At 47.3% G+C, this 12,152-nt stretch overlaps 1 protein-coding gene across 2 annotated transcripts in view; it reads right to left on the reverse strand.

The window, feature by feature from the left end:
* GNL3L (G protein nucleolar 3 like) overlaps positions 1-9,976 on the reverse strand; it is a 39,594-nt gene extending 29,618 nt beyond the window's left edge. Inside the window, exons 1-2 of one of the 2 annotated variants that reach the window (XM_026451705.1) lie at positions 9,863-9,976; positions 7,338-7,403 (exon numbers count right to left, since the gene is read on the reverse strand). In XM_026451705.1, the coding sequence (XP_026307490.1) occupies positions 7,338-7,353 (16 nt within the window). In that variant the 5' untranslated portion in view covers positions 7,354-7,403; positions 9,863-9,976. Of the gene's footprint in view, positions 1-7,337; positions 7,404-9,762 lie in introns of both variants that reach the window. The other variant, XM_026451706.1, reaches the window with a different exon arrangement.
* Positions 9,977-12,152: the final 2,176 nt, after the last annotated feature.

The raw sequence follows: 12,152 nt of genomic DNA on the forward strand, positions 1-12,152 counted from the left end.
AAGAAGGAAAGAAAGAAAGAAAGAAAGAAAGAAAGAAAGAAAGAAAGAAAGAAAGAAAGAAAGAAAGAAAGAAAGAAAAGAAAAGAAAATCACTGAATCTAAACAAGCAAGCTCTCATGTGGCTAAGAACTGGAAGATATATTAAGAAAGGATTCTAAGGGCCAGCCGCAGCGGCTCACGCCTATAATCCCAGCACTTTGGGAGGCCGAGGTAGGTCGATCACTTAAGCTCAGTAGTTCAAGACCAGCCTGGGCAACATGGTGAAACCCTGTCTCTACAAAAAAATGCAAAAATCAGCTGGGGGCCAGGTGCGGTGACTCGCGCTTGTAATCCCAGCACTTTGGGAGACCAAGGTGGATGGATCACTTGAGGTCAGGAGTTTGAGACCAGCCTGGCCAACGTGGTGAAACCTCGTCTCTACTAAAAATACAAAAATTAGCTGGGTGTGTTGGCACGCGCCTGTAATCCCAGCTACTCGAGAGGCTGAGGCAGGAGAATTGCGGGAACCCAGGAGGTGGAGGTTGCGGTGAGCCAAGATCACACCACTGCACTCCAGCCTGAGCGACAGAGCAAGACTCTGTCTCAAAAAAAAAATTAGCCAGGTGTGATGGCACATGCCTGTTGTCCCAGCTACTCAGGAGGATGAGGCAGGAAGATCACTTGAGCCCAGGAGGCAGAGGTTGCAGTGAGCCATGATCACACCACTGCACTCTAGCCTGGCCGACAGAGTGAGACCCTGTCTCAAAAAAACAAACAAACGAAAAAAGGATTCTTAAAATCCAAGAAGCATATCATAAGGAAATAGCTCAGAACTGAAATATCAAATGATTTCAACAAAATCCAGAAATCAAGTAATGGGGGTTGGAAAAGCAAAAGCATGAAAGCATGCTAAAGGTTTCATTTTGAAAGGGTAGGTTACAAAATAGTCATTATTCAACTTTGGTAAAGTGATAGAGAAATACAGAATTAATTATGTTTGATATAAATATGAATACAATTACCAACATAACTTTAATTACCGATGGAGGATTGTTTAAAAACTTCATCAAGTTAGCAAAGCATAAATAAGGGAATAAGAGGAAACAAAATAAACAATAAACATAAAATAAGATGGTAGAGGTCCGTGCATGGTGGCTCACACCTGTAATCCCAGCACTTTGGAAGGCTGAGGTGGGCGCATCACAAGATCAGGAGTTCAAACCAGCCTGGCCAACATGGTGAAACCCTGTCTGCACTAAAAATACAAAAATTAACTGGGTATGGTGGCAGGCACCTGTAATCCCAGCTACTCAGGAGGCTGAGGCAGGAGAATCGCTTGAACCCAGGAGGCGGAGGTTGCAGTGAGCTGAGATCGCACCATTGCACTCCAGCCTGGGTGACAGGGCGAGACTGCGTCTCAAAAAAATAAATAAATAAAAAATAAGACGGTAGAAATCTGACCAGACATAAACGTCTCATAACAAATATGAATGGGTCAAATTTAAATAAACAGTATAAATAAACACAAAACAGACCTCCAGTCTCCTTTCTTCTGAAGTACTCATGTTGCAACAACAACAACAAAAAAAAAATGTGTGTGGTTTGGAATGAACCAGGTCTGGACATTTTACTCAACAATTTCCATCAGCCTAACTTCCCTGGAAACTGAGTGCCTGCAATGGATACAAGCACACAACGAAAGAAAATACATCACTTGCCGGGCGCGGTGGCTCAAGCCTGTAATCCCAGCACTTTGGGAGGCCGAGACGGGCGGATCACGAGGTCAGGAGATCGAGACCATCCTGGCTAACACGGTGAAACCCCGTCTCTACTAAAAATACAAAAAACTAGCCGGGCGAGGTGGCGGGCGCTTGTAGTCCCAGCTACTCGGGAGGCTGAGGCAGGAGAATGGCATAAACCCAGGAGGCGGAGCTTGCAGTGAGCTGAGATCCGGCCACTGCACTCCAGCCTGGGCGACAGAGCGAGACTCCGTCTCAAAAGAAAATACATCACTTGGAGAGAAAAAGAATGTGCTTCAGAGGGGAGAAGAGAAGCGGGGAGGGAATAAGGAGAAGGGGGTACAGTCAGTCATCCCTCCCAGCACTCAGGAGCCTCTGCTCATAGATTTTTCAACAACTCCAGAGAGAAAACAGCTACCCATTTTATAACCGGCAGACATTCTTACTCTGGCTCAACAACTACCTAGCTATATGACCTTGAAGAACTTTTTAACACCTCTCTGAGCCTCAATGCATCCACCAACATCATCTAGGCCTAAAATCACCAATTTATCAGTACTCAAAAGCAGATCTCTGTATTCGTTAATCCCGTATCTCCCATACTGTCACCCACAGATGTCCCTGTACACCCACTGACTTCATTCCTCTCATCCTTCCTCTGCCGTAGCATCAAACTCCCCACAACATTCTCTGAAACTCCCACCTGGGTGATCAACACTCCCCTAACAACCTCTCCCTGGGATCAATTCCCCAAGCTCCTGCCTTGAGACTTGGCTCTCCCAAGGACAATGCTTCACTTGCAGGCCTCTCAAAAGGTGGTGGTTGTTTTCACTGGCACATGTTTATCCTGGGGCCAGTAGGTAGAGAACGTAGTCCTCCAGACTCACTAGTGCCAAGCTGAGACTGAGAACGTAGTCCTCCAGACTCACTAGTGCCAAGCTGAGACTATTTTTCCCTCTTGTTAAAAAGAAAAAAAAAAAAAAAGAAAAACCAGGTGTGGTAGCTCACACCTGTAATCCCAGCACTTTGGGAAGCCAAGGTGGGAGGATTGTTTGAGCTCAGTAGTTCAAGACCAGCCTGGACAACACAGAAAGACCCTCATCTCTACTGAAAAAAAAAAAATTAGTGGGGCATAGTGGCAAATGCCTGTAGTCCCAGCTACTCAGAAGGCTGAGGCAGGAGGATCGCTTGAGCCCAGGAGGTTGAGGCTGCAATGAGCTATGACAGCGCCACTACACTCCAGCCTGGGTGACAGAGTGAGACTCCATCTCAAAAAATGTGTGGAGAGGGTAGGATAAAAACCCTGCTCTTTTTGAGGCCCCAACTAGGCTGCTATGCCTGTCATCTATGACTTACTTTTCCTCATCTATTGAAGCACCTGGTTCATTGCTTTTCTTTTGACCCAACTCCTGCCACCAACAACCTGGGTGACTTTGGAGATCACCGGGCAACCCTTCCAACAATCTAGATTTCCCACTTCCTTGACATCTTCACCTCCAAGGATCTCCACTCAATCATAGCCACTCACCCACCCATTCCTATGGTTACACCTATGGGGGAACCACCTGTAACTGCTTGAACTTCTGAAAGCAGTCTCAGACACCCCTCTGTCCTATCTTCAAGACCATTTGTACAACCTCTTGGAGACCTGAATGTTCTACTCAGTTCCTTATTTGTCAGCCATCCTTCTTCCCTTCCTGACCAGCTAGCATCCCACAGTCTATTACAATCGCACTTCTGCACAAAGTCGCAATTCCTTTGCCCCTCCATTGTCCTACTAGGACATCTTTATCAGTGTTTGGTAACCAACCAGCAGGCAGACAAGGCAGGCAAGTAGGCAAGTTCCATGGATTATACACCTGTGCCACCAACACCAATAGTTGTAAACATTTTTTTTTTTTTTTTGAGACGAAGTCTCGCACTGTCACCCAGACTGGAGTTCAATGGCACGATCTCAGCTTACTATAACCTCCGCCTCCCGGGTTCACGTGATTCTCCTGCCTCAGCCTCCCAAGTAGCTGGGATTACAGGCACACACTACCACACTCGGCTAATTTTTTGTATTTTTAGTAGAGATGCGGTTTCACTATGTTGGCCAGACTGGTCTCGAACTCCTGACCTCGTGATCTGCCCACCTTGGCCTCCCAAAGTGCTGGGATTACAGGCGTGAGCCATCTTGCCCTGCCAGTTGTAAACTTTTTAAGTGGTAGAACACTCCCCCCTTAAAAAATAACCACTCAAACATGAACAGTGGCCAGGCACCGTAGCTCACGCCTGTAATCCCAGCACTTTGGGAGGCCGAGGCGGGTGGATCCCTTGAGGTCAAGAGTTGGAGACCAGCCTAGCCAACATGGCGAAACCCCGTCTCTACTAAAAATACAAAAAAAATAGCCGGGCGTGGTGGTACGCACCTGTAATCCCAGCTACTCAGGAGGCTGAGGCAGAAAAATCGCTTGAGACCAGGAGGCAGAGGTTGCAGTGAGCCGAGACCATGCCATTGTACTCCAGCCCGGGCAACAGAGCGAGACTCCATCTCAAAAAAATAAAAAATAGGCCAAGCATGGTGGCTCACACGTATAAACACAGCACTTTGGGAGGCCAAGGCGGGTAGATCACTTGAGACCACAAGTTCAAGACCAGCCTGGCCAACATGGTGAAACCCCGTCTCTACTAAAAATATAAAAATTAGCTGGGTGTGGTGGCAGGCGCCTATAATCCCAGCTACTCGGGAGGCTGAGGCAGGAGAACTGCTTGAACCGGGAGGCGGAGGTTGCAGTGAACCAAGATCTTGCAGTGAGCCACGATCCTGCCACTGTACTCCAGCCTGGGGGACAGAGCAAAACTTCATCTCAAAAAAAAAATTTGTTTTATGTAAAAATAAAAAATAAAAAATAGGCTGGTCGCAGTAGCTCATGCCTGTAATCCCAGCACTTTAGGAGGCAAGGCGGGAGAATCACCTGAGGTCAGGAGTTCAAAACCAGTCTGGCCAACACGATGAAATCCCATCTCTACGAAAAATTTAAAAATTAGACAAGTGTGGTGGCAGGCACCTGTAATCCCAGCTACTCGGGTGGCTGAGGCTGGAAAATCGCTTGAGCCCAGGAGGCGGAGGTTGCAGTGAGCTGAGATCACACCACTGTACTCCAGCCTGGGCAGACAGAGCGAGACTCTGTCTCAAAAAAAATAAAAAATTTAAAAGAATGCACAACAGGTAAAACTGCATTTGAACACTCTTCAGCACTCCTCAAAAACATTCCCAGACTTGATCATCATCATTTGGGTCCAAGATATCCCCAGGCCAGAGTGCAGACAGCTGCACCACACGGTACCTCCCCCCATCTTTCCCAGCAATCACCCCAGTTAGTCTGATCATTAATTGCAATTTACCAGTGAAGGTCTTGGTTTTGTGTGCACATAGGAAGTTTTTCTATTAAATTTTCACCATTTTCCTCACTAATGTAGATGTGTAGAATTATTCTATATTTTTAACAGGTAATAGTCATATGATTCCAAAATAAAAAGGTGTTATTTTGAGAGGTCTCCCTCCCATGCTTGTCCCTATCCATTGCAGTCCCCTCACTGCCACAAGAAAGCACTTTATTAGTTTATTATGCATCATTTTCTTTATGTAAATACCAATATATATTCTTATTTCCTTCCATTTTCTTCCATAAAAGATAACATACTGTAGTCCTGTGGGCCAACCTCTTTCAGTTAGCAAATCTGAACATCTTTCTTTTTTTTTTTTTTTTTTTTTTTTGAGGCAGAGCCTCGCTCTGTCGCCCGGACTGGAGTGCAGTGGCCGGATCTCAGCTCACTGCAAGCTCCGCCTCCCGGGTTTACGCCCTTCTCCTGCCTCAGCCTCCCGAGTAGCTGGGACTACAGGCGCCCGCCACCTCGCCGGGCTAGTTTTTGTATTTTTAGTAGAGACGGGGTTTCACCGTGTTAGCCAGGATGGTCTCAATCTCCTGACCTCGTGATCCGCCCGTCTCGGCCTCCCAAAGTGCTGGGATTACAGGCTTGAGCCACCACGCCCGGCCTGAACATCTTTCCATCTAATAGTCTTTCCACACAATACAGTTTTTACATATGATCTTTCTATACAATACTTCTTTATTTTTTAAACAGCCAGAATTCTTAAGTATGCATATATCGTACTTTATTTAACCAGGTAATTTTTGTCTTTTCCATCACTATCAATATTTTTATCATCTAGTATTAGATGTTCCTAAATAAAGCATAATTACCACCTTTCTTGTGTTACTTATAAATATGATTATTTGGTCGGGCATAGTGGTTCACACCTGCAATTCCAGCACTTTGGGAGGCCAAGGCAGGCGGATCACTTGAGGTCAGGAGTTCAAGACCAACATGGCCAACATGGCAAAACCCCGTCTCTACTAAAAATACAAAAATTAGCCAGGCGCAGTGCCAGGCACCTGTAATCCCAGCTACTCCAGAGGCTGAGGCAGGAGAATCGCTTGAGCCCAGGAGGTGGAGGTTGCAGTGAGCTGAGATGGCACCACTGCTCTCTGGCCTGGGTAACAAAGCAAGACTCCATCTCCAAAAAACATGAAAATTAAAATTTAAAAAAAAGTATGATTATTTGCTTTTGGTATTAATAGTATGATTCTTGATGACATTTTTATGATTATATAAAAAATGTATTAAGTTTTTTCCCACCAGGCTGTCCACTGGCAGGGCCAGCACTCACACAGAAAACAGAGCCACTGGGTTGCACAATCCTCATCCAGCCTACCCAGTGCCAGTGTACTATCCAAATGTTATCATTTTCTTTTCTTTTTTTGTTTTGTTTTTTTCTTTTTTCTTTTTTTTTCTTTTTTTTGAGATAGCGTCTCAGTCTGTTGCCCATACTGGAGTGCAGTGGCATGATCTTGGCTGACCACAACCTCTGCTTCCCAGGCTCAAGCAATTCTCCTCTGCCTCAGCCTCCCAAGCAGCTGGGATTACAAGCACGCTCTTAACCACTAGTACAACTTATGGTACCAACTGATAGAGAAAAATGTTAGGACATGTTGGGGTTATAGGCAGTGTGATATGTTATTTATCGCAATTCACCTCAGATCAAATCACTTAACCTTGCTAAGCCTCAGTTTCCTCATCTATAAATTGAGAATGGGGCATAAGGGAACATTAGGAAGTCAGGAAGACAGCAATGATACCATATGAAAAAGACCCAGACTGAGTGATCTGAAACATATTCAGTTTTTAAAAGCTGCTGTGAAGGCCGGGCGCAGTGGCTCACGCCTGTAATCCCAGCACTTTGGGAGGCCAACAGGGGCAGATGACTTGCGGTCAGGAGTTCGAGACCAGCCTGGCCAACATGGTGAAACTCCGTCTCTACTAAAAATACAAAAAGTAGCCTGGCATGGTGGCACACATCTATAATCCCAGCTACTCGGTAGGCTGAGGCAGGAAATGCTTGAACCCGGGAGGCGGAGGTTACAGTGCACTGAGATTGCACCACTGCACTCCAGCCTGGGTGACAGAGCGAGACTCCATCTCAAAACAAAACCCAAAACAACGAAAAGTTGCTGTGAAATTCTATGAATATTCATTAAAAGCACAGGATTGGGAGGGGTGGTAAAGGCAACTCACTGTGTCTAAGTTTCATCGTGATGACCAGCTTGAAAGCAGATAGATTCAAATCTGCTTGTTCTCTTCCTGTAAGAATGGGAGAAGCAGCAATCTGAAGACAGCTGGGAACCACAATGCCACAAGCCCCCTCCTAAGTCCCCTAAAGGTAAAATGTTAAAGAACATTATGAGGAAGCCGTAATAATTAGGAAAACTGGGAGAAGCTGAAGCTAGAGCCTCATATGGCTGAGTCCACACAGAGAAGGAAGTGTCATACTACCCAAAGGGATGAATAGGTCTCAACCTCATCCCGGGTGGAGTCAGTGGCTCAAAGCATCAGATGAGGTCTTTGGTTCTTATTCCTCCACACTGTAGTGTTATATTCTAGGTAGAAGACTAGTGCTAAACACCTCCACACTGAGGGGAAAGGGGCACGCAAGGATGGTCTACTTCTATATGGGGTGATAATAGTGCCTCTTTTCCCAAGTAGGGGATTCTATATCTCATCTACCCTGGGAGAGGTGGTGGGAAAGGGCGTAAATAGAGCCCAGGAGTCTACCCTGGGGAAAAGGGGCCTGAGAACAGGGATTCTTTTTGTTTGTTTGTTTGTTTTTTGAGATGGAGTCTCGCTCTGTGGCCCGGGCTGGAGTGCAGTGGCCGAATCTCAGCTCACTGCAAGCTCCGCCTCCTGGGTTCACGCCATTCTCCTGCCTCAGCCTCCGGAGTAGCTGGGACTGCAGGCGCCCACCACCGTGCCCGGCTAGTTTTTTGTATTTTGTTAGTAGACACGGGGTTTCACCATGTTAGCCAGGATGGTCTCGATCTCCTGACCTCGTGATCCGCCCGCCTCGGCCTCCCAAAGTGCTGGGATTACAGGCTTGAGCCACCGTGCCCGGCCATAGAACAGGGATTCTTACCTGAGTGTCTATATGGACTAAGTACAAAATCTTGGAGGGGGTAAAAATCTGTGCCTATGCCTGGGGTCTATACCTTGGTGATTTGGGTTGGGGGGGATTGCCATCTGTCCCCCTATTCTGGGGTGCAGAGAAACTGGGGAAACCCACAAAGTGGCTGTGTGCATCTCTGCTGCATGGGAAAAGAACCACAGATCTGTTTATCTCTAGATTGTGGGAATGGGTCCTGCATCTCTTTACCCTGGAGAGGGCTGAGGTGCGGGATCGACATGCCTGATTCCGCAACCATGCAGCTTTGAATAAGCGGGTCTGCACCTTACCTGCAGTGAGCTATTCTGGACCCTTCTATGGGGGGTGGACTGTGACAACTTTCATCTTTTATGCTGGTTGAAGTCAGCAGCACACTAACACTGAAAGAAATAGGGGCTCTGGTTCTCTGCATGGGTGGTGTGTGGAAGGGGCAGGCAATGCAGCTACAAATTAATAGATCAGCCCTAATACTTGGGGGTGGGGGCGTCTGTGATTCTACCCTGGGTGGAGAGAAACAGATCTGAGCTCCACTACCTTGGGTGAAGGGGAGAGACCGTAGGCACTGCACTGCCGAGTAATCAACGATGCCACTCCCTCTCAACATTACAGGGAGGGAGACCTGCACATCTGCTCCTGTGGGGTATCTCCCTTGCTACATTTAGTGATTCTAAATCTTTGGGGGAGGTAGGGGAGGTAGGGGGGATGATCTGTGTCTACCTCAAAAGGAGAGGAACACATCTGAGCCCCTCTACCCCCATGACCCCTCAAGGGGCAGACCTGTCTCTTCATGGATTAAGGTCTGTTTCTGTTTGGGTGCTTCGAAAAATTACACATTCGGTAAAACGGGGGCTACGGAAGTAGGGATCAGGTCTGATTCTCCACAATGGGGACTCAATCTAACCTAGGAGGAGGGGGCAATCGGCTTAGTTGTCTATAGGATGAGGCCTGTATCTGCAACCACTTTGGGAACGGGTGAGTTGGGGAGGGACACTGAGGGCTCTAGGTCTATGTGAATGGGGAGGAGGTGCCCTCCCTCTGTATATTAAATGTTTCTAAGCTCCTCTATACTGGTATGGGGGCAAATACATCAAAGCCTCTGTCCGTCCTGAGGAGGTGCCTCGAGGCGGCTGTCTAGAGCCAAGCCAAGGAAGTGCCTTAAGTCGGGAGAAGTCTGCGATGCTCAGGTGGGTTGAGGGAGATGTCTCTACCCGGTTGGGGTGGATGTCCCCCATTCCTTCGGTGGGTCGACTCTTGTCTATACAGGGTGAATGCAGAATGGAGCCTCACTATCTTGAGGACGATCAACGCTTCACCACACAAGTGAAGTTTGTGCCTCTCTACACCGTGTGTCCCGGGTCTACACCTTTCTAGCTGGGACGGGGCAATGCACCTCTCCCGGAAAACTCCACTCCGCTAAAAGGCAATTAGCCGCGTCTCCACGTGTGCCGCGAACCCTGCCCCTCTTCCGGGTCCTTCTACCCTGGAAGGGATCCGGCTGTTTACCTCTCTATTCCAGGCTGGAGGGCATCTTCGGTTTCACATCCAATACACGACCCTAACTGCCCGGCCGTCTAGGTAAGAAAAGAGGAGAGCGGTTTCTTACCTACACTTCCGGCGGAGATCTGAGAAGCGAGGGCAACACGACAACTCGGTTGGGCGAGCAGATGCTCTCGCGCAGCTAGGCTCCGACTTCCGGATCCCAGGCCGGCGGCGCCCGACTCCGCCCACTGTGCGTTCTCCGCGAGGGGACGGGGCTTCTGACTGACAGCTCGCGCCCGCCCGTCCCTTCCTCGCGACCACGCTGGCCCCGCCTCCTGGCTGTCCCGTAGGTATGGAAATAGCGGAGGAGGGAGAAGGAGGACGGCCAAGTGACCGGGAAGAAGCGGCGGGTCGACTGGTGCGGCTACATACCCTACTTGCAAGCCAAAATGTTGTCTGCGGGCATCTGTCTGGGGTTAAATATGCGTGCTTCCAAATCTCAGTAACCACGCAGTCACCACGCCCGAATCAGACAAGGGTGGGGGATGGTGTCTTTGTCTGCATGGAAGATGGCGACAGCAGGGTGTGAGAAAATGGCCGCCTAGGTCACATGTCTGGCCGAGTATTCCCCACCTGAAGTGAATTGGTTAGCTGTTCCCAACCACCTTCCCGGGTCCTTGGGCCCCAGACAATCCCTGAGCACTCCCAGCTCTCTGCATACGTTCAGATCTATGGTCAGACCCAACCCGAGCTGGAGCAGAAGCCAGAACAACTAGAAGCCTCTCCCACCCTTTTGCCTTCTTCCCCTCCTACTCCATCCTTCCCTCAATCCCGGAGCAGCTTCTACAGAAGGGAATGAATTTATATCTCTGGAGTGGGGCAAGTAGGGGTTTCTGAAGCCATCTCAAGGAGCTGGCTGGGAAGTGAAGTCTACCCCCACAAAATAGTAAATATTAGTCTGAAAATGTTTTCCTGATGGTTTAATTCCAGCCCCTCCTCTTCCTCAAGCCTAAACCTTGGAATGGGGCACAGAGTAGGTGGGACTTTGTGCCTCTGAGGGTGGGTTTGTTTCTCCACTTCAAGCACAGATGGGCTGAAAATGACTCCCTCTGTCCCTTTACCCCTTGCATAAACAGGACTCACTATCTCTCTGCTTTGTTGGAGGGCTTCTAACCTCTCATCCTAGAGACACATGAAATTCCTCTGGACCCCAAACCAGCCCTGATCACTTGCACCTTTCCCCCTGCATTTGCAATTTTTTTCTGTTTCTCTAAGACCTAACTTGTCACTTCGATGAAACCTTCCCTGACTTTCCCAGATGAGTCAGAAACCCAGAGCACCTTACCTGCACAGCTAAGCTAGCACTTACCACAATATTGTAGTTGTTTATGTGGCTGTGTCTCCACAGGAGGGTGAACTCCCTGAGAGCAGGGGCCGTGTATCTTCAAGCCTTCAACAACACCCAGCACAAAACTGGTACGAGGCAGGCTTCAACAAATGTTTGTTAAATGAGTGAGTTTACAGGCCTGCACCACAAACCAATGGGAAATGGGCTGTTTAGTAGATGGCATTGGGAAATTTGGCTCTCCAGGAAAAGAAATTTAAAACTGGATCCCTGTTTTTCCACCTAAGAGGGTAAACTGTGAATGTGAAAGGTAAAACTATGAAGTTAATATATGCAGGAGAATATCTTTGTGACTTGTTGACTGGGGAAGGACTTTTTAAACAAAATCCCAAATGCACAAGATATAAGGGAAAAAATACAATGAAATCTTGTGGAAACTATTATGACTTTGGAAAACAATTAGGAAGTATCCAGAATAGCTGAAGATGACCCTGGGACCCAGCAATTCTAGTATTGGAGATGATTGAATAATAGATAGGTAGATAGATAGATGGAGATCACCCCTAAACTTTAACTCCTAGAGAAATTCTTATACATTTGCTCAATGAGTATGTGAGAGAATGTTCATTGCAGAACTGTTTGTAATAGAGAAAAAAATGTGAACAACCCAAAATTCCACCAACAGGAGAATGAATAAGTAAATTATAGTATAGCCATATGACAGAATACTATGCAGAATACTACAATGAGAAATGCATTGCATTGACCCGGCTAAATTTCAAAAACACAATACTGAGATAAAATACAAATTGCAGAAGGATACATAAAGTATGAAACCATTTATATAAAGTTCTAAAATCTAGAAAACAGCAAACGATGTTGCTTATAAAATTAAAAAAAATAATAAAAAATTTTTTTTTTTGAGACAAGGTCTTGCTCTGTCGTCCAGGCTGCAGTACTGGCTTGATTTCCTCTCACTGCAGCCTCCACCTCCCTGACTGAAGCCATCCTCCCACCTCAGCCTCCTGAGTACCTGGGACTACAGGCTTGTACCACCACACCTGGCTAA

The sequence above is a fragment of the Piliocolobus tephrosceles genome, chromosome 12 (genome assembly GCF_002776525.5).
Source record: "Piliocolobus tephrosceles isolate RC106 chromosome 12, ASM277652v3, whole genome shotgun sequence".
NCBI classification, from domain to species: domain Eukaryota; kingdom Metazoa; phylum Chordata; class Mammalia; order Primates; family Cercopithecidae; genus Piliocolobus; species Piliocolobus tephrosceles.